Source organism: Apus apus, chromosome 27, assembly GCF_020740795.1.
Source record: "Apus apus isolate bApuApu2 chromosome 27, bApuApu2.pri.cur, whole genome shotgun sequence".
In the NCBI taxonomy this organism is placed as follows: Eukaryota; Metazoa; Chordata; class Aves; order Apodiformes; family Apodidae; genus Apus; species Apus apus.
The window spans coordinates 1,148,631-1,167,542 of NC_067308.1; the positions used below are offsets into that span (position 1 = coordinate 1,148,631).

The window sequence follows — 18,912 nt, forward strand, 5'->3', positions numbered from 1 at the left end:
CCACCAGCCCGAGACATCTCAGTGGGCTGGAAATGAGATGCAGAGCAGAAGCCAGAGCTAAATTTGACCCCGGCACAGCCAGGTGAGAGGCAGCAAGTCAGAGCAGGCCTCAGGAGCCAGGGCTGCCTGGCACACGGATGGGTTTCCTGGAAGCAGGATCAGCCCAGAGGCTGCTCTGGCAAGTTTTGATCCCCTGAAGCTTTTGGGAGAGTTCAGGGCTGGATTTGGGCTGGTCAGGCAGGTGGGAACACTTGGTGTCTTTGGGGGTAGAGCCTGGCCACGTTGCTCAGCACAAACCCTGCAGAGATGCCAACATTCCTTGACATCTCTCCCATGAGCAGGGACTTTGCTGCTCCTGGGTGTGCCCGGAGGGTGCGTCATGGGCTGGAGTCCTGGTCATGGCCACGTGCTGGGGGCTTAACCATAGAATCATGGGATGGGTTGGGTGGGAAGTGACCCTCAAGATCATCCATGTCCCCCTGCACGGGCAGGGACATCTCCCACCAGCCCAGGCTGCTCCAAGCCCCATCCAACCTGCCCTTCAACACTGCCAGGGATGGGGCAGCCACAGCTTCTCTGGACACTCCATCTTGCCAGGGCCCCCTGCCCACCACAGACCCCCTCCACACACTGGTGACCCTGCTGCAAACCCCCTTCACCCCCCAGCCCCCTCCCCAGGGCTGTCACAGAAGGGCTTGTGCAACTCTCAGCTCTGGGACCACTGGGGACTTTGACACCCCGTGTGTGTCCCCTTCCTTATCACTCCAGACATGTAAGGATGAGCCACCACGGGGTCAAACTGGTCCATCCTGGGGTGCTGGTGAGGCCTGTGGCCAGGAGATCAACCTGCTGCCATGGACAAACGGGTGCCCAGAGCCCAGCAAAGCCAACCTGCCCCTGCTGTGGATGGGGATGTCCCACCACAGGATGGCAGGGACCAGCTGGGGGTGATCCAGAGCCATTTCCCTCCTCATTCCACGTTGTTGGAACTACGTGGTCTCTAAGGTCCCTTCCAACCCAAACCAGCCCTCTGATGGAGCTGGCTCCCAGCTGGGAGGCCCAGATGAGCTCCAGCTGAATCCCATCCTCTCATCACAGGGTCCTTCATAAAACCCAGCCCTGGAGGGTTCAGTTTTTTGGCTCTGAGAGGTGGGGGGGTCAGAAGTGTGAGGAGCTGGCAAGACCACCCCCAGGCTGGTTTTGGGGTGTCCCAGCCCTTAAGTTGGGACCTCTGGTGGGGTGTGGGTGCAAACTGGTGGTCTTGTACCTCCCTGGGGCCAAGCTCAGGGAGAGGGAGGTGGGGAAAACTTCTCCTGGGCAGGGAAAGGAGGAGGATTGAGCCTTTTTCTTCGTGTCCCCCCCATTTTCTGACCTCTTTGGGCTGCACCCTGGAGGACCTTCTGCTCCCCGTGGGACACAGGTAAGGAGAGCTGGTGGGACCATGGTGGGAAGGAAAGGAGAACTTCTCAGCCCATCTGGGGGGTGGGAGGTGGGGGAGAAGAGGTTGGGGGGGTTTGTGTGAGGGATCTGGGGTGTTTGGCAAGTGATTGGAGTTCTCCGGTCTGGGGGGTGGGGAGGGGGTTTGTGGCACGTGGATCAGAACAACCCCCCTCGTCGTGGGGTGGAAATGAGGGGGGTGAGGAACGGGGGGTGGCCGGGGGTGCAGCCCCGAGGAGCAAGGCAGGCCCGTGGGGGGGGTCCCCCCCAGCAGGACAAGCCACCAGGTGGCAGCAGGAACCTGTGGCAGATCCGCCTGGTCCTGCCTGACAACCTGGGCTTGGGGCTGGCGGGGGCAGCTGGAGGAACCTCGGGTGCCGTCCCCGGGTGGGCAGTGTGGCCGTGGGACCCTGAGCACCTTGTCCACCTGCCCGCCCGAGCCTTGGCTGGGTGTATCCAACACCTTCTGCTTTGCTTTGGTGTCTCCTCTGCTCGGGAGCTGCGAGGTCGCTTGGGGTGAAAGGATGTGTGTCCTGGGAAGGGGCTGGAGGACCAGGAGGGGAAGGGGCTGGAGAACTTGTGAGGAGCAGCTGAGGGAGCTGGGGGTGGTCAGCATGGGGTGGGGTTGGAGGACAAGGAGAAGGGGCTGGAGACCAAGGAGGGGAAGGGGCTGGAGACCAAGGAGGGGAAGGGGCTGGAGAACTTGTGAGGAGCAGCTGAGGGAGCTGGGGTGTCCAGCCTGGAGCCCAGGAGGTGAGGGGAGACCTGCTGGCTCTGCAGCTGCCTGAGAGGAGGTTGGAGCCAGGGGGGTCGGGCTCTGCTCCCCAGGAACAAGTGACAGGACAAGAGGAAAGGGCCTCAAGGTGCCCAGGGGAGGTTGAGGTTGGATCTTGGGAACAATTCCTTCCTGGGAAGGGCTGTCAGGCCCTGGCCCAGGCTGCCCAGGGGGGAGTCCCCACCCCTGGAGGGGTTTCCAAGCCCTGGAGATGGTGCTGAGGGACGTGGGGCAGTGGGGACTGGGCAGGGCTGGGGGAATGGTGGGACTGGGTGATCTTGAAGGTCTTTTCCAACAGAAATGATTCCATGGCTCTATGATGTGTGTGGATTTGGGGTCTGCTGTGGAGGGAGGACCCAGCCATGGCCTCTGCTGGTGTCCTGCTGTGCTGTCAGGGTCTGTGGTGGCTTGTTCTTCACCTCCTTGGGTGTGATGGTCCAACAGCCCTGGCAGGTGACACAGCAGGTGTCCTGCCTCTCGGGGTTGGGAGGGAGGGGTTGGTGAAGTCCCCCCCGTGTTGGCAACTATTGTGTTGCATCAGCTCTTGGCTGCTGGTTCTTGAGGGAAGGTCCCCAGGTGGTTTGTGGGTGCCCTCAGCACCCAGCCTGGTGTGCTTGGCCCCTGCACAAAGAGCCCACCCACCAGCAGGGTGCTGAGCTCCTCAAAAGCTGACATGGGCCCCAAGTCCCCCTTGTCCTTAAAGCTGGACGTGTCCTGTGGGTCAACCCTGGGGTCAAGCTTCTTGGAGGTGAGGTGCTGGTGGTGGCAATGGAGCAGCTCCACTCTCTCCCTAGAGTCTGGGGCTCCTTCCTGCTCCTGAGACCCTCAAGTGCTGCAGGATGGGGCGTGTGACCCATTTTGGGGTGCAGGGTCTGGTTCCACGAGGGACCTGCCACCCTCTGCAGGCTCAGAGCTGAGAGGACCCTGGTCCCTGCAGGAGATTTAACCTGGTGAGAAGATGTTTGGTGCTTCAGATGTCAAGATGGGCTCCAAAGGAAGCTGAAGCAACCTGGGCAGGGGTGGTGAAGCAAACTTGTGGCTGTCTTGAGTTAACTGGGGTGAGGGGGGGACTTGCTTCAGTGCTGCTGGTTTGGGGAAGCTCGTGGCAGGTTCCTCCACCAAAAAAAAAGAACCATTTCAAGGGCTTTGACTCACCCTTGGGACATCACAACAGTTCCTCATCCCATCCCCACCTCTACCAGGCGAATCAGCAGCTGGGGTCCCAGCCACTTCCACCCAGCCACTCTGGAAGCAGCTGTTGATGATGGACACCTCCTTGGTGGCAGCCTCAGGGGGTGAGGTCTTGGGGTTGTTCTCAGTTCTTGGCCACACAGAACCAAACATCTGCATCTTCTGCTGCCTCTAGCACCGAAACGAACCACAACCACCAGCCCCGTGCCAGGTCCCTGCACAGCAAAAGTGCCCTAAAATGGGTGCACCTCCCAAAAATGGGGTTCATTTGCCCCCCATCCCTCCTCCCAGCTCTTGCCAGCCACCACAGCTCAGTCCTAGGAGACACGCAGGGTCTTTTCAGGCCAAAATGAGCTGCTTTCCCTGGTGGGAAATGCCAAGATCCATCTTGTGAGCACCACGGCCATCAACCCTGCTCTCCTGGGGTGTCCAGCTTGGCCCTGAGAACCTGCAGCCTGTCCCCTGAGGTGGGTTTGCCTGGGAGAAGAGAGCAAGGTGCAGGAGTCACCTGGAGGAAACCCCACCCAGACACAGGGAAGAGCCTCAAGGCAAAGGTTTATTTGGCAGCAAGACCATCAAGGTTGAAGGAAGGGAAGGAGGGAGGTGGGGAAGAGGGATGGAGAGGAGAAGCCAGGGGCTGGGACCACTTCATGGGTGCCTCTTTGGCCAGGGACCACATCCTGCCTCAGTGGTGCTGGTGTTTGTGCTGGTGCTGCTGCTGCTGGTCCTCAACTTCGTGGAGGTGCTCGTGGGTGGCAATGGTCACCCTGGTGATCAGCAGCATCACTTCACTGAAGCTGAGCTGAGCATCCCTGTTGATGTCCAGGTCCTTCATGATCTCATCAATGGTGGCCTGGCTTTTCACATGCTGCAAAGGGAGGGATGGGGTGAGGACCAAGTCCCCTCGGTCACATCCCAACCCTTGACCTCCTTGGGACCTTCCCAGGTCCTCAAGAACCTGATGCTATGAGTGGTTCCAACCTGGTGCCACTGGGAAGTGGCAGTTGGACAAGAAAAGGTCCAGGCAGGAGAGCAGAGTGGGAAAGGGGTGAATCCAGATCCTGGGAATATCAGGCAAGGGGATGCAGAGCAGGTCCCTCCCCATGTGGGCCACGAGAAACCCTGCAGTGAGTCCACTCACCTTCAGGTAGTTGGCCAGCTGCTTCTCAATCAGGAGCTTCAGCTCCCTCTTGGTCAGGGTGTCACTGTGTCCCTCCCGTCTCGAGTACTGGTGGAAGACATCAATGATGACATTCATGGACCTCTCCAGGTCAGAGAGAGGTTCCTGGGTCTGGGAGGTCTGGAAGAGAATGGGTTACACTTGGTCATGTCAGGAGCCACCTCAGGGAGGCTCTGGTGCAGCCACCAGCTGAGGACACAGCCTGGAGGGGCTTCTCAGCTGTTCTTTGGGATAAATTGGAGCTGTTTGGTTGAAGTTCTTCTATCTACAAAGCCCAGGGAGACCAAAAGGGGGTTGCAGCTTTTGCTTCTGCTCTGGGATGTGCCATAATAGTTGAGAGTTGACCTTTTTTCCCCAAAAAAATGTGCCCTCTGAGTCAGGCACTGCTGGACCAAGGTTCCCAGAAGAGCTGGTGGCTCTGCAAGAACCTTTGTGGAAGACCCAGTGTGAGATCTGATGTCCAGGAGCCCCTTTGGTGGCCAGACTGTGCTGTGAGGAACCTCTTCCAGGGGGAAACATCTCTCCCCACGGCTTGTGCTCAGCTGGAGATGATTATCTTCTGCCAACACAGCAAGGAGAGGCTCCCCAAGGGTTCATCCACCTCCAATGGTCCAAACAGCACCTGAAAAAGAGTGTGGAGACTTTAAATGCCCAGGCCACCCTTGGACTTGCCTTGCTCATCTTGATGGAGCAGCGAGATCCACCGGGACTGGAGCAGGGCTGGTCCCAAAGGTGGCCTCTCTTATAGCCTGCTCACCCGGCCACCCCTCTCCACAGGTTGTGAAATGTCTCCATTTCACCCAGTTCCAGCCCATCCTCACCACATGCTGGGGTGTTGCTTAAGGCTCAGGGGGTAGTTCCTTAAACGGGGGGCTCTGTGGCTGTTCCCGCAAGGTTGGTGGGAGGTGTCCTGGGGGTGGCAGGGAGGTGGCCCTGTCCCTTCCACCCCAGCTCCTGGGGCTGCAGCTCTTCATCACTAGAAGTCCTTTCCCTTCAGCTTCTTCATCAAGTTCCTCCATCTCCTCTTTGGGGCCTCTTCATGCCATGAAGCAAAGGAGACCCATCATGGAGTAGTTTGGGTTGGAAGGGACCTGAAAGACCATCTAGATCCAACCCCCTGCATGGGCAGGGACACCTCCCACCAGCCCAGGTTGCTCACCAAGCTTGATCTGCTCCAAGGAGCCAGAACCACTTGGCCCCACAAGCATCCCCATCCTTGCAGACCTGCTGCACTCGCATCACCACATGGTCCTGGGAACCCAAGAGGATCTCATTGTCCTGCTGCTCCACTGCCTGTGTGGCCAGGGCTGCCTGTGGGACATGGGGACAGTGCTGAGGGACCATGCCCTGCCTGCAGCTCCTCCTGAAAGACAATATGGGGTGGTTTCCCGACCTGACAGGGCTTTAGGGACTTCATCTCATCTTCTCAGATGAGCAACAAGGTGTGCCAAGGGTGGTTGCTCCCCACCCAAGGTGTCCTTGGAGACCAGGTGTGGCTGGAAGGTGGATTTTTACTCTTTAGGACCGTGTTTTCACTTGGTGGCTCCTTTTTGGTCCTTGGTTCTGGGTGTTGCAGAGGCCAGTGCAGGCCCTTTGGCTCAGAGCTGCCAAGGTGAGCAGCAAAAGAGGCTTTTCCAGAGCTGCTTCATGGAAAGGTTCTACCTGCCGACTCTGCTGCCTCCTCCAGGGCTTTGCTCAACCTGCCAGATGTGACACTTGCCTCAGACACAAAGTGGAGGCCAAAATGAGGCCCGTGGACAGACCTGGGCTGAGCTCAAGGAGCTCCAGATGAGCTGAGGTTGGGCAACTCTGTGCAGGGACCTGCTGGGGACCCAGCCCTGGTCCACGTGTGGTGGCCACCAGAGCCCCAGACCTGGGTGTGTTTCACAACGTGGCACTTTGCTAGATGAAAGAGCTGGAGAAGGGCTGGGATGTTTCACAACAGGGTGTCAGGGACCATTGCTCAGTTGCAGAATTTGGTGGCAGTTCCAGGAAACCATCTTTCTGGTCATTGTATCATCCCAGGGCTTGGGAAGGGCAAGGAGGGGTCACAGGGGATGGGATGGGCCAGGGGTGGTGGTGAGACCCTCAGATGTGCCCACCAGGCAGCAGGGAGAGGACCCCAAGGATTGAAATGTCAGTGTGGTCATTGAGGTGACCAGGGTGTGACTTCAGGTCATGGAATGAACATCAAATGGTTTGGGTTGGAAGGACCTTGAAGATCATCTAGATCCAACCCCCTGCATGGGCAGGGACACCTCCCAGCAGCCCAGGCTGCTCCAAGCCCCATCCAACCTGCCCTTCAACACTGCCAGGGATGGGGCAGACACAGCTTCCCTGGGCAACCTGGCCCAGGCTCTCCCCACCCTCAGGGTGAAGAATTTCCTCCTCATCTCCAACTTAAACCTCCCCTCTTATCTCCAGGATGAGAAAACCTCCAGGCTGCCCCAGCTCCCACGGTGGCTGCTCACGCCAGGTCATGGTTGGAGCATCAGGTGATGCTCAGAGAATGTCCCTTGGTTTCCCTGAGCTAAAACACCTCCAACAACCCAAACATGTCCTGTCTTGGGCTCAAACCTGCCATGAAACCCAACAAGCCCCCAGGGACCAGCCCTGTCGTGTCCTCTTCCCGCATCAACCAACCACTTGCCCGTCAAGGCAGATTTTGAAAGAGTTTTGCAACGATTGGCAGCAGGAGGTGTCCTCCCAGGGCTCAGGCCCTCAGGGCACAACCCAACCCCGCCATCTCCAACCAGACCTTTCACTTGCCAGGGCCACCAGGCTGCTTCCATGCCTCCTGGCTCCTTCTTCCCACTCCTTCCCCTCCGCAGCTCCAGCAAGATCGTGGATGGTTGCTCAACCCTGGTGGCCTTGGGGCCAGGATTGCAGCTTTGGTGGAGCTCACAGGCAGGGCTAGACAGGGAGTCTTCTCCTGGGAGGAGACCTGCAGAGCCAGGGGAAAAGCTGTGCTAGCACAGCAGGGTGAGGAGGGGATTGTGAGACCAGAGCCTGGTTGGACTCCATGATCTTACAGGTCTTTTCCAACCATGACAATTCTGTGGGAACTTCCTCATGTGCTGCAGGTGATGTTTAAAGCCCTTGCAGAGCTCTGGGAGTGTCTTGCTCTGATCTTCTGGCCGTTCAGCAACTCATCTTGCCCACTCTCCATCACCCACCTCTCCCCTCATGTATTTTTGGGTGCCAAGGCTTTATCCCCCAGGTCCAGCAGGACCTTGGTTCTCTGGAGCTGGTGTCCACCCAAACCCCAACCATCAGGTGGCTACAAAAGGGAGTGTGGAGATAAGAAGGACTCAGAGAACTTCAAGTGATGCTTTATTATCTCAAGCATGAGAGCTCCAAGCAGGCAGAGCCTGGCTCCTACAAGCCTCCAGGTTCCTCAGGGCTTGAGGTTCAATCCTTGTCTGGTCCACAGCGCTCATCCCCGTGGGTGATGCGATGGGCATCATCAGTCACCTTGGCCAGAACGATGGTGAACTCCTCAAAAGTCAACTCTTTGTCCTTGTTTATGTCTGTCTCTTGGAAGAGCTGCTTCAGGTAACCACGCCGGCTCCTGTCCTGAAATTGGGGGACCAAGGGGTTGTTAGAATGGCCCCCTCCCTGGGCTGCACGCCCACTTGGTGGACACCAAGCCAACCTTCTCCTTGTGTGCCCTGGGAATTGGGTTTGGAAGCTGCAAGATCACTCTGGTCCTCTCCTACCCTGTGGTTAACCCCTAGGTAAAAGCCCAGATGGAGAAGCTCTTGTCCCAAGCTCCTTTGGCTCCTCCCTACCCTTGCAGTGGCAGGAGGGATGAGTGGGGATGGTCTCCCAGCACATGGACAAGCTGGGTCTGGTCACAGAAAGCCCCTCCATGGGCCACAGCCCTTGGTGGGAGCTGCACCCCATTATTTCCCCAGGAGGATGATTGTGGAATGGTTTGGGTTGGAAGAGACCTTAAGGACCATCGAGTTCCAACCCTGCTGCATGGGCAGGGACACCTTGGAGGCATCTTTGCAGGCAACCTCAACCTCATCTCCCCATGGAGATCATTCCTCCAGGGAGCCCAGCCCAGCTCCCGTGGGACTCACACAGACTTGCAGGAAGTTTGGTGCCTGCTCGTTCATCAGGGTCTTGAAGTCATGGAAGCTGAGTAAATCAATCTCCCCCTCCCGGATGCTGTAACGGTGGAAGACATCCACCATGGTCTTCAGGGCCCTCTCCAGGGTGCAGTTCCCAGGGAAACGCTGCGTTTCAGGTTGGGACCTTGTGGTGGTGGTGCCTGCAGACATGGCTGAGCTCTTGAAGTACCTGCAGAAACGGTGTGGAGAGACCTCCAAGCCATGAAATGCAGCACAAATCAGGACCTTGGGGTCGTGCTTTTGGTCCCCCACCCCAGGCACCCCCAGGAGGGTTGGTTGCACCTCCCAGGAATGAGCAGGTTGAGGAATTTCCCCATTTTCCAGCTGGGATGCAGGGACCACCCAGTTCCAACCCCCTGCATGGACAGGGACACCTCCCACCAGCCCAGGCTGCTCCAAGCCCCATCCAACCTGCCCTTCAACACTGCCAGGGATGGGGCAGCCACAGCTTCCCTGGGCAACCTGGCCCAGGCTCTCCCCACCCTCACACTCCACAATTCCCTCCTCATCTCCAACCTCCAGCTCCCTCTCCCAGTTTCCATCCCTCCCCCTCATCCCATCCCTCCCTGCCCTTGTCCCAAGCCCCTCCCCAGCTTTCCTGGAGCCCCTTCAGGCACTGGAAGCTGCTCTAAGCTCTCCCTGGAGCCTTCTCCTCTCCAGGCTCAACACCCCAACTCTCCCAGCCTGGCTCCAGAGCTGCTCCAGCCCTCCCATCGTCTCCATGGCCTCCTCTTGACTTGCTCCAACAGCTCCATGTCCTCCTTATGTTGAGGGCTCCAAAACTGGACACAGTTCTCCTCCTCGACCTTCTGGTCATGCTGGTTAAGATGCAGCTCAGGACACAGTTGGTTTCTGGGCTCCAGTGTACACTGCTGGCCCATGTTGAGCTTCTTGTCCACCATCACCCCCAAGTCCTTCTCCTCCAGACTGTTTTTGCTACGTTCTCCACCCAGCCTGTCTCTGTGTCTCTCACATCTCTCAAAATTTTGCCTCTCAAAACCCCTTCTCCCTCCCCTCGTTTCCTACCAGAACCTTTGCAGTGTCACTTACCCCTTGTCTCCAAGAAGACTTTGCAGAGGTCGGGTCCTTCTCAGAGATCCAAGAGCTTGGGCAGCCCTTTTTATACACGTCCAAGGTCTTCTTTCATCAGGGATGGTGACACACCTGCTGCAGGCAACAGCTCGAGTTACCATTTCCCGTACCTGGAAATTGCAAGGTGGGACCTTCTGAACCCCTCCCGGTGCCTTTCCCCTCCACCTAGTTCCTGGTTGCACCCACCAGGCTTTGGAAATGTTGTCCTTCCACCCCCCTGTCACCTCTGACAGGCCTGAGCTGCTCCTGTGATGGGCAGAGAATGGCTGGAAGCCTGGATGCAGAGTCACACCCCAAGGGGCACGTAGAGGACAAGGCCACCCAGGCAGGACTTGCCAAAAGGCTGCAGGTTTTGTGATGTGCTGGAGCTTCTGCACATCCTTGTGGCCGTGGAGAAGAGAGATGGGGCTGTTCCACAGAATCTCAGCATTATTCTGGTGTGGGAAGACCCTGAAGATCAAGTCCAACCATTGAACTCAAAGAGAGGCAGACGACCTTGTCCCTTGGTTGTTTTTATCACCATCTCTTGGTTTCCTACCATGGGAGTTGGTTGAACACGAGCACAGATGAAGGCAACGTCCACCTTTGGATCAGTGACTTCCCAAACTACTTCCCATCCTTCTTTAATTTCCCACCACTCGTGTCAGACCTTTGCTCCTGCTTCCCTTGGCAGAGGGAACTGAGCATCCACCGAGAAGTAAATCTGAGGTCAGGCTCTTTACTGGCTGGTGAACTCAAGAGTTTTGCAAGAGCCACCTCCGTGCCACCCAGCTGGTGTGGACACAGCAGGCCCCAGAAGAATGAAGAGGTTGTGAAAAGATACAACAAGAAGACAAAAGCTTCCAGGAAGAAGAGGGCAGGAACAGAAGAAAAAACAAAAGGGTAACCATTCCAGTTCCAGGATGATGCTCGTGTGTCCCCAGGGCAGGATCAGGAGCTGCTGCATGTTTCATCCTGGTGTCCCTGACTCACCTGATTGCTTTTTTTCTTAATTGAGTTCCACTCTACTCATGAAGGGCTGTTGAGTGTTAACAGAGCCCTGGGCCAGGCTGCCCAGAGAGGTGGTGGAGTCTCCTTCTCTGGAGACTTTCCAGATCTGGCTGGAGGCCTTTCTGAGGCATCTGCCCTGGTTTTGGTCCTGCTCTGGCAGGTGGGTTGGACTCGATGATCTTCAGAGGTCTCTTCCAACCCCTGATATTCTGTGACAACCCCAAGTTTCACCCTGGTTCCCCAGCTGGGCTGGCAGAGCCTTGGCCAAGGCTGCTTTTGCCCCGTGCACTTTCACAACCCCCCTGGACCTCTGGGCTTCAAATTCCCAGTTGTTTCCCAGTTGTGTTCCCCAAAACCCGGGTGGGAGGCAGCCTGGGATGCCCAGCCCTGCTGGGGGGTGATGGCCCAAGTGCCACCTGGGGTGTCCTGGCAGGACAGTGAGTAATGTCTGCTCTGGGGGACAAGGGCTGCTCCCCAGTGGCAAAATGGTGGAGCCAGAGAGGGGTCCCTGGTGCCACGGAGTGTGAGTAACCCCACAGCAGCCCCACGCTTCCCCCCCCAGCCCCCTTGTGCCTCAGTTTCCCAAGGGACAGGCTTCTAGTTCCAGCTGTTGATGGAAATGTTGGAGCCTCCCAAGCCTGAGGGTTCCCTGCTCAGGGCGCAGTCATAGAGTCATGGGATGGTTTGGGTTGGAAGGGACCTTGAAAACCATCCAGTCTCAACCCCCTGCATGGGCAGGGACACCTCCCACCAGCCCAGGCTGCTCCAAGCCCCATCCAACCTGCCCTTCAACACTGCCAGGGATGGGGCAGCCACAGCTTCCCTGGGCAACCTGGCCCAGGCTCTCCCCACCCTCACCCTCCACAATTCCCTCCTCATCTCCAACCTCCAGCTCCCTCTCCCAGTTTCCATCCCTCCCCCTCATCCCATCCCTCCCTGCCCTTGTCCCAAGTCCCTCCCCAGCTTTCCTGGAGCCCCTTCAGGCACTGGAAGCTGCTCTAAGCTCTCCCTGGAGCCTTCTCCTCTCCAGGCTCAACACCCCAACTCTCATCATGTATCTGCTCCCCAAGAGCCTGTGGTGACTTAGAGATGTGCTGTGACCTGGGGGGGCACCAACAAAGTCATCCAGCTTCGTTGTGCAGGAGTAAGATCAGCTCTCCAGAGCCCCATTTTTGGCTCTGTTGGGACCTATGAGATAAGCTCTGGCTGCTTTGTGGGTTGCAGAAACATCTCACACCCCCAGGAGGCTGCACCCCCAGCACCCTTGTCCTGGGTCCCTGCAAGGAGCAGGGTCTCCTGGTGCCACCTTCCTTTTCCCAGCCCTTCTTCAGTTCCAGCTGTCTTTAACCCCCCACCCCCACGTTGCGTCCTCCCTGGAGACACCAAGACATGGAATTCAGTTGCTTTGGGTGCAGGAGGCAGGATTTTATTTTGGTGCTAGAGACAGAAGCAGATGCCAAAGTTTTGGCCACAGGTTGGTGCCCAGGTGGAAGGGGATGGTGCTGCTGGAACAGCCCAGTCCCACGGGCATGGTCCTCCTGGGAAGTGCTGCACTTTCAGGGGCCGTGGCTGTGGTCGTGGCCGTGGTCGTGGCCATGGTCGTGGCCATGGTCATGGCCGTGGTCATGGCCATGGTCATGGCCATGCTGGTGGGACCTGTTGTGAGCATCGATGACAATCCCATTCAGGGTGGTGAGGAACTCGGTGAACTTCAGGCGCCCGTCGCGGTTGCCGTCGGCCTTGGTGAAGAGCTGGTTGATGTAGTCATCAACGCCTGTGTTGGGCTGCAGCAGGACAGGTGTGACAAAAAAAAAAAAGAGGGTCAGCCTTGTGGGAAACTGTTCTTCTCTTCCCCACAGAAGCCTAAACAAAAGCCTGAAGCACAGGGAGGTTCAGGGTGACCCTGCCAGCTCCAGCGTGAGCTTCACCCAAGGTTTGCACTAGAAAAATGTTCCCACCCTCTTGGGAAGGCTCTTGGACACCCCCATGTCCCAAAGAGGCCACCACTCCTGTGAGCTCTTGGCAGTGTTAGGAGAGCCTGGCCATAGAGGGGTCTTACTGGGAGGGTGTTGTGGAGGAAGGGCTTGGCGTTCTCCTTCAGCAGCTCCGAGAACTCGGTCTTGCTCAGGTAGTCATCCATGGGGTTCTTGATGGCATACTGGTGGTAGATGTTGATGGCACACTCCAAGGCCAGCTCCAGGTCGGTTTTCATCTTGCTGGGGAGAAAGAGGCAGCAAAATATTAAAGGCCATCAGAGGAGGAGGAGGAGGAGGACCTTCCTCTCCTCCAGGATGGTCAGCCAGGTGGCATCAGGATCACCCTGGTGGCACTTCCACCAGCACGAAGCCTGAAGCCACCAGCATCTGGCAAGGACCTACTTACCTCTGGGCAGTGTTGGGTCTGATTTCTGCAGCCGAGGTTGGGCAGGAAGAGGTGCAGGATCAGTGACAGGGAGGTGGAAGTGAAGGAGTCTTTTATACCCTCCCTGAGCTACGATTTGTGACACCCTCCAAATTCCTTTGGGGCAGGAACCCCAGGAGTTGTGCAAGGTTCCATCTCACACCCAGGTGGTGATTTCTTGCCTGTCTCCAGGAAATGGCTGATCCCCCTGCTAAGGAGGGAGGAGAAGCTCCAAACTCGTTAGGGCAAAGCAAGGAAACACCAAAAGAGACACTCAGAGCTGGCACGGGTGACCCTGCAGGGGTTTCCACCAGGAACCAGGATGTTCCTGCAGAGCTTGGGGGTCTTTCGAGAGGGTTATGGAAGAGGAATTTCTCTGGATCTTCTGAAAAGTACTTCTGAAGGGTCTGCAGGGGGATGATGAAGGTTCTGAGGAGACCTTCTAGCAGCATGGAGTGATGGGACAAGGAAGAATGGTGTTGAGCTGGAAGAGGGGAGATTGAGATGAGGTATCAGGAAGAAACGCTGCCCTGTGAGGGTGGGGAGAGCCTGGGCCAGGCTGCCCAGGGAAGCTGTGGCTGCCCCATCCCTGGCAGTGTTGAAGGGCAGGTTGGATGGGGCTTGGAGCAGCCTGGGCTGGTGGGAGGTGTCCCTGCCCATGCAGGGGGTGGGACTGGATGATCTTTAGGGTCCTTCCAATCCAACCATCCCATGATGCTGTTTTTTCCTGGTGGGACGTGTGGGTCATTAACAGCTGACCTGGGAGCCAAGGAAGGTGTCACAAATCCAAGCTGCTGGAAACCTCTGAGGAGGTGGCTCTTCCCAGCAGCTGTAATTGCTGCCTGATGAGAACATCAAGGCCCTGGCCCAGGCTCTCCCCACCCTCACCCTCCACAATTCCCTCCTCATCTCCAGCCTCCATCTCCTCTCCCCGTTTCCATCCCTCCCCCTCATCCCACCCCTCCCTGCCCTTGTCCCAAGCCCCTCCCCAGCTTTCCTGGAGCCCCTTCAGGCACTGGAAGCTGCTCTAAGCTCTCCCTGGAGCCTTCTCCTCTCCAGGCTCAACACCCCAACTCTCAGCCTCAGGAGAGTTTCTGTTTCTGGTACTGGGAAGACTTGTAGAAGATCTCCTGGTGTTCCCAGTGCCTGGCATGGGCTGCTAAACCCTGCTTTTGGGGTAAGACCAGTATGGGGGGGTTAGTGTGCCCCAGGATGCCCAACCCTTCACCCCAAGCTTGGTGGGGCTGGCACAGCAAGAAGTGTGCTGGGTTTGGGGAGGAGATGGGAAGGTCAGTGGTGATGAGACATCTCCCCATCAGCCTCCTGATCCAGGAGCACTTGGACGTGGTGCCAGAAAAAACCTAAATTGCAAAAGAGAGGAACAAAGGGCCAGGTCGTGTGATGGAGGGAGGTGGGTGTGTCCCCAGGAAGGGGTGTCACCCAGGGCAGGGGACATGGGTGCAGCCCCGGTGACAGGAGATGGGACCTGCTGGTGCCACACGGGGAGGTGGGAGGAGACGTGTGTGGTGGGACCAGTGGGAAGGGACAGATGCAGAACGTGGGGCAGCTGAGAAGGGATAGAAACGGACCATGGGGCAGGTGAGAAGGGACAAGAATGGGAGCTGGGGTGGTTGGGAGCTGGGGTGACTGGGAGCTGGGGTGGCTGGGAGCTGGGATGACTGGGAGATGGGGTGACTGGGAGCTGGGGTGGCTTGGGAGCTGGGGTGGCTGGGAGCTGGGTGGCTGGGAACTGGGGTGGCTGGGAACTGGGGTGGCTGGGAGATGGGGTGACTGGGAACTGGGGTGACTGGGAACTGGGGTGGCTTAGGAGCTGGGGTGACTGGGAGCTGGGGTGGCTTAGGAACTGGGGTGACTGGGAGCTGGGGTGGCTGGGAGATGGGGTGACTGGGAGATGGGGTGGCTGGGAGATGGGGTGGCTGGGAACTGGGGTGGCTGGGAGCTGGGATGACTGGGAACTGGGGTGGCTGGGAGCTGGGGTGGCTTAGGAACTGGGGTGGCTTAGGAACTGGGATGACTGGGAGCTGGGGTGGCTTAGGAGCTGGGGTGGCTGGGAGCTGGGGTGGCTTAGGAACTGGGGTGGCTGGGAGCTGGGGTGCCCACTCCTCTGCACTCCACAAACCCATCCCGAGCAGAAACGCTGGAAAAAACCCCTCCCCAGGGCTTCCCTTGGGCTGGGGAAGGGACAAGTGTCCTCTGGGTCTTCCCATGGTGGCAAGTCCTGCCCCAGGGAGCAGCAGGGGGGGTGGATGCTGAGCCCCCTGGCAGCCTGGTAATGATGGCTGTGAAAAACAAGAGTTGTTCACCCATCCTTGCTGGAGGCATCAGTCATAGAGTCATGGAAAGTTTTGGGTTGGAGGGACCTTCAACACCACCCAGTCCCACCCCCTGCACGGGCAGGGACACCTCCCAGCAGCCCAGGCTGCTCCAAGCCCCATCCAACCTGCCCTTCAACACTGCCAGGGATGGGGCAGCCACAGCTTCCCTGGGCAACCTGGCCCAGGCTCTCACCACCCTCACAGCCAAGAATTCCTTCCCAAGATCTCATCTCCATCTCCCTCTTCCAGTTTTCATCCACCCCCCTCATCCCATCCCTCCCTGCCCTTGTCCCAAGCCCCTCCCCAGCTTTCCTGGAGCCCCTTCAGGCACTGGAAGCTGCTCTAAGCTCTCCCTGGATCCTCCTCCTCTCCAGGCTGGACGCACAACTCCCACCCTTCCCCTTTGCCCCATCACAAAACCTGCAAAAAAAAACACGTTGTTTAAAGTAATTTTTATTAAAAGAGCATCAAAAGAGGGGGGTGGGAGGGGTGGATCAGGGGTGCAGCCAGGGGCTGGGGTCCCCCTGCTCACTTCCTCCGTGGCATCTTGTCAGGGTAGTCCTGGAAGAAGTCGTTGCACATCATGGCCATGCAGGCCAGGAAGGTCACGTACTCCTGGAAATCCACCTCGTTGTCACTGTTGTAGTCCAGGTTGCTCATGAGCTGCTGCAAACTGGCCTCACTGGTTTGTCTCTGCACGGGGGGGGGGAGGGGGAGAGAAGGGGGGGTTAAAAAGGGGTCCCGTTGTCACCCGTGGGCCGTGGCAGCCCCCACTCACGCTGAAGCTGGGCAGCTCCTTCATCAGCATCTCCTTCAGCTCCGCCTTGTTCAGCTTGTACTTGTCCCCTTCCTTCCCCGAGTACTTGTGGAAGGTGGAAACCATCACAGCCAGCGCCTGCTCCAGGGGGGATGCCATGATGGGGGGGCTGGGGGTCCTGGAGGCACCGACAGAGAGTGAGAACAGAGCCCAGCGGGGTCCCCACCCAACCAGTTGTCCCAGTGCCCCCAACTCCTGGGAACGCTCCAGGATTGAGCCAGGATTTCCTCCTCCCGTTTCACCCCCCCCAGCAGCAGCAGCAGCAGCAGCAGCAGCCGCCGGGCTGGGCGTTGCCACCCGGAACTGGGGCTGAACTAACCCCCCCATCCCAAAAAAACCCACCACGAAAAGCTGGAAGGGAGAAAAGTTGGAGAGTGGGGAGAAGGTGGGGGGGGGGGGGGGAGAAGGTGGGAGGGGAAAGGTGGGATGGGGGGGGGAAAAGGTGGGATGGGGGGGGGAAAAGGTGGGATGGGGGGGGGAAAAGGTGGGATGGGGGGGGGAAAAGGTGGGATGGGGGGGGAAAAGGTGGGATGGGGGGGGAAAAGGTGGGATGGGGGGGGGGAAAGGTGGGATGGGGGGGGGAAAGGTGGGATGGGGGGGGGGAAAGGTGGGAAGGGGGGGGGGAAAGGTGGGAAGGGGGGGGGGAAAGGTGGGAAGGGGGGGGGGAAAGGTGGGATGGGGGGGGAAAAGGTGGGATGGGGGGGGAGAAGGTGGGAAGGGGGGGGAGAAGGTGGGAAGGGGGGGGGGGAGAAGGTGGGAGGGGGGGGAAAGCAGCAGCCCCAGGCGGATAAAGGGGCACCCACAGATTTTCCCCCACCCCCCCCCGAGGTGCAAACACGCTGGGGTTTCACTCCCTGCACCCCGGAGAGGGGTGAAACCCTTTGCAAAGGGGGTGGGGGGGGGATGTGGCAACATCTGGAGGGGGAAACGGAGCTGTTGGGGGGCGGGGGGGGGGAAGGAAATAAATAACAACTCACCGAGAGCTCAATCGAAGCAGGCAAAGAAGGGCAGGGCAGGAGAGCGGAGTCAAACCACGGGATTATTTATAGCCCCGGCGGAGCCACCGCCCTGGCCGGGGCTGGGGAGGCACCGAGGATCCAGCCCTCGGGATATGGGTTGGGGAGGGAAAACCCGGGAGCAGCCCTGTCCCCATCCCCCATGAAAAGAAAAAAAAAAGGTCCTTCTGCGCTGCTGGAGGGGCTGGTTTGGGTTAGAAAGATCCACATTTGGGCCCCAGGGAGGTGGTGGAGTCACCAGCCCCTGGAGTTGTTGGACGGGGTGGGGATGGGGATGGGGAGAGCTCGGCGGGGCAGGGGTGATGGTTGGACGGGGTGAAAAGCCCCAGGGGCCTTTCCAGCCTTTTCCTTTCTATGATTCCAGGGTGGAGGAACATCCCTGGGGAGCAAGGGCTGAGCAGCCACGGGTGAGATGTGGCTTTGGGGACATCTGGAGCCCCCCCCCAACACCCCCAGCAGGGCTTCTGGTGCCAAGGGTTGGGTGAAGCTGTTTTGTTCTCTTTTTTTTTTTTTTTCTCCTTTCTGTTTTTGTCTCCCTGTTTTGAACTGCCCTGCCAACAATTCCAGTTCCCTGCCTGTGTGGGCCACACGTCACAAGGCCCCCTTGTGCAACCCAAAGAATCCCTTCCAGGGGCTCCGTGGCCTTGGGAGCTGCCAGAATCCAGCAGTTTGTGACCCCCCCCCAAACCCGTGGGACAGGGCACCCCGGTGACAAACTCCCCAAGTGTGGCTGAGTCCCCTTCGGGACAAAGAAGGGGACAAAAATGAAGCCCCAGGGCCAGGTCAGGGCTGCTCTGGTGCCCACCAGGATGTGAAACCTCAGCAACCACCTCCTGGGGATGGGGGGGGCTCTTTAAGGACCATTTTAGCTGCAGGAACCCCCAAACCTGAACCTCATCTCCTTGTTAGCAAGTGCAAACTGGTGTAAATGACTGGGAGGGGTAGAAGCTCCCAGTGGCTCTTGATAAAGACCCTGGGAAGGGATGGGGTGAAGGTCTGAAGGTGCTGGAAGGACTGGGGGGGCTCAGGGACAGGCTTTGCCCAGGGTCTGCCCGGCCATGCAGGGGTGCAGAGGCTTCAGCAGGATCTGAGGTGGGTTTCCAGGAGGGTTTTTTTTTGGGGGGGGGGAGAAAAGCAGGAGAGGTTCTGCAGCACCTTCTGCAAACCAGCCCAGACCTGTCAGGAGCTGCTGCTGCTGCTCGGGGTGGGGTTGGAGGGTGATGAGGTCAGGAAACTGCTGCTTGTTGGCTCGGTGGTAAACCTGGGGGCTCAGCTTGATCTGCTCCATTGACTTGTTCCAAGAAAGGGTCTCCCCCCAACCCCCCGGGTCTGAAGGAGGCTGAGGGTCTCCCCCCCACCATGGTCCCAAGGAGGCTGAGGGTCTCCTCCCAACCCCCCCGGGTCCGAAGGAGGCTGAGGGTCTCCCCCCGACCCCCCCCCCGGGTCGAAGGAGGCTGAGGGTCTCCCCCCGACCCCCCCCCCCGGGTCCGAAGGAGGCTGAGGGTCTCCCCCCGACCCCCCCCCCGGGTCCGAAGGAGG

At 58.6% G+C, this 18,912-nt stretch overlaps 4 protein-coding genes across 4 annotated transcripts; all 4 read right to left on the reverse strand.

Moving 5' to 3' along the window:
• Positions 1 to 3,940: 3,940 nt before the first annotated feature.
• On the reverse strand, positions 3,941 to 5,295 carry LOC127394862 (protein MRP-126-like). Its single transcript, XM_051641149.1, has 3 exons — positions 5,256 to 5,295; positions 4,545 to 4,703; positions 3,941 to 4,271 (listed from the first exon to the last, which is right to left on the reverse strand). The coding sequence occupies exons 1-3, from the start codon at positions 5,262 to 5,264 to the stop codon at positions 4,089 to 4,091; spliced, it is 351 nt and encodes a 116-aa protein (XP_051497109.1). The 5' UTR covers positions 5,265 to 5,295; the 3' UTR covers positions 3,941 to 4,088.
• A 2,699-nt stretch (positions 5,296 to 7,994) lies between these two features.
• On the reverse strand, positions 7,995 to 8,872 carry LOC127394925 (protein S100-A7-like). Its single transcript, XM_051641232.1, has 2 exons — positions 8,672 to 8,872; positions 7,995 to 8,159 (listed from the first exon to the last, which is right to left on the reverse strand). Exons 1-2 carry the CDS (start codon positions 8,870 to 8,872, stop codon positions 7,995 to 7,997), a joined length of 366 nt encoding a protein of 121 aa, XP_051497192.1.
• Positions 8,873 to 12,360: 3,488 nt separating this feature from the next.
• Positions 12,361 to 13,016, reverse strand: LOC127394856 (protein S100-A9-like). Its single transcript, XM_051641143.1, has 2 exons — positions 12,864 to 13,016; positions 12,361 to 12,588 (listed from the first exon to the last, which is right to left on the reverse strand). The coding sequence occupies exons 1-2, from the start codon at positions 13,014 to 13,016 to the stop codon at positions 12,361 to 12,363; spliced, it is 381 nt and encodes a 126-aa protein (XP_051497103.1).
• A 2,961-nt stretch (positions 13,017 to 15,977) lies between these two features.
• Positions 15,978 to 17,541, reverse strand: S100A4 (S100 calcium binding protein A4). Its single transcript, XM_051641159.1, has 3 exons — positions 17,335 to 17,541; positions 16,319 to 16,475; positions 15,978 to 16,233 (listed from the first exon to the last, which is right to left on the reverse strand). The coding sequence occupies exons 2-3, from the start codon at positions 16,454 to 16,456 to the stop codon at positions 16,069 to 16,071; spliced, it is 303 nt and encodes a 100-aa protein (XP_051497119.1). The 5' UTR covers positions 16,457 to 16,475; positions 17,335 to 17,541; the 3' UTR covers positions 15,978 to 16,068.
• Between the last annotated feature and the right edge of the window lie 1,371 nt (positions 17,542 to 18,912).

Excerpts from the sequence above, each read along its gene's own strand:
- LOC127394862 (XM_051641149.1), bottom strand. Across the intron at positions 4,272-4,544 it reads AGCTGGCCAACTACCTGAAG|CATGTGAAAAGCCAGGCCAC; the intron begins GTGAGTGGACTC and ends CTCCCTTTGCAG.
- LOC127394925 (XM_051641232.1), bottom strand. The coding sequence starts at position 8,872 with ATGTCTGCAGGCACCACCACCACAAGGTCCCAACCTGAAACGCAGCGT. Across the intron at positions 8,160-8,671 it reads CAAACTTCCTGCAAGTCTGT|GACAGGAGCCGGCGTGGTTA; the intron begins GTGAGTCCCACG and ends CCCCAATTTCAG.
- LOC127394856 (XM_051641143.1), bottom strand. The coding sequence starts at position 13,016 with ATGAAAACCGACCTGGAGCTGGCCTTGGAGTGTGCCATCAACATCTAC. Across the intron at positions 12,589-12,863 it reads TCCTCCACAACACCCTCCCA|CCCAACACAGGCGTTGATGA; the intron begins GTAAGACCCCTC and ends GTCCTGCTGCAG.
- S100A4 (XM_051641159.1), bottom strand. The coding sequence starts at position 16,456 with ATGGCATCCCCCCTGGAGCAGGCGCTGGCTGTGATGGTTTCCACCTTC. Across the intron at positions 16,234-16,318 it reads AGGAGCTGCCCAGCTTCAGC|AGACAAACCAGTGAGGCCAG; the intron begins GTGAGTGGGGGC and ends CCCCCCGTGCAG.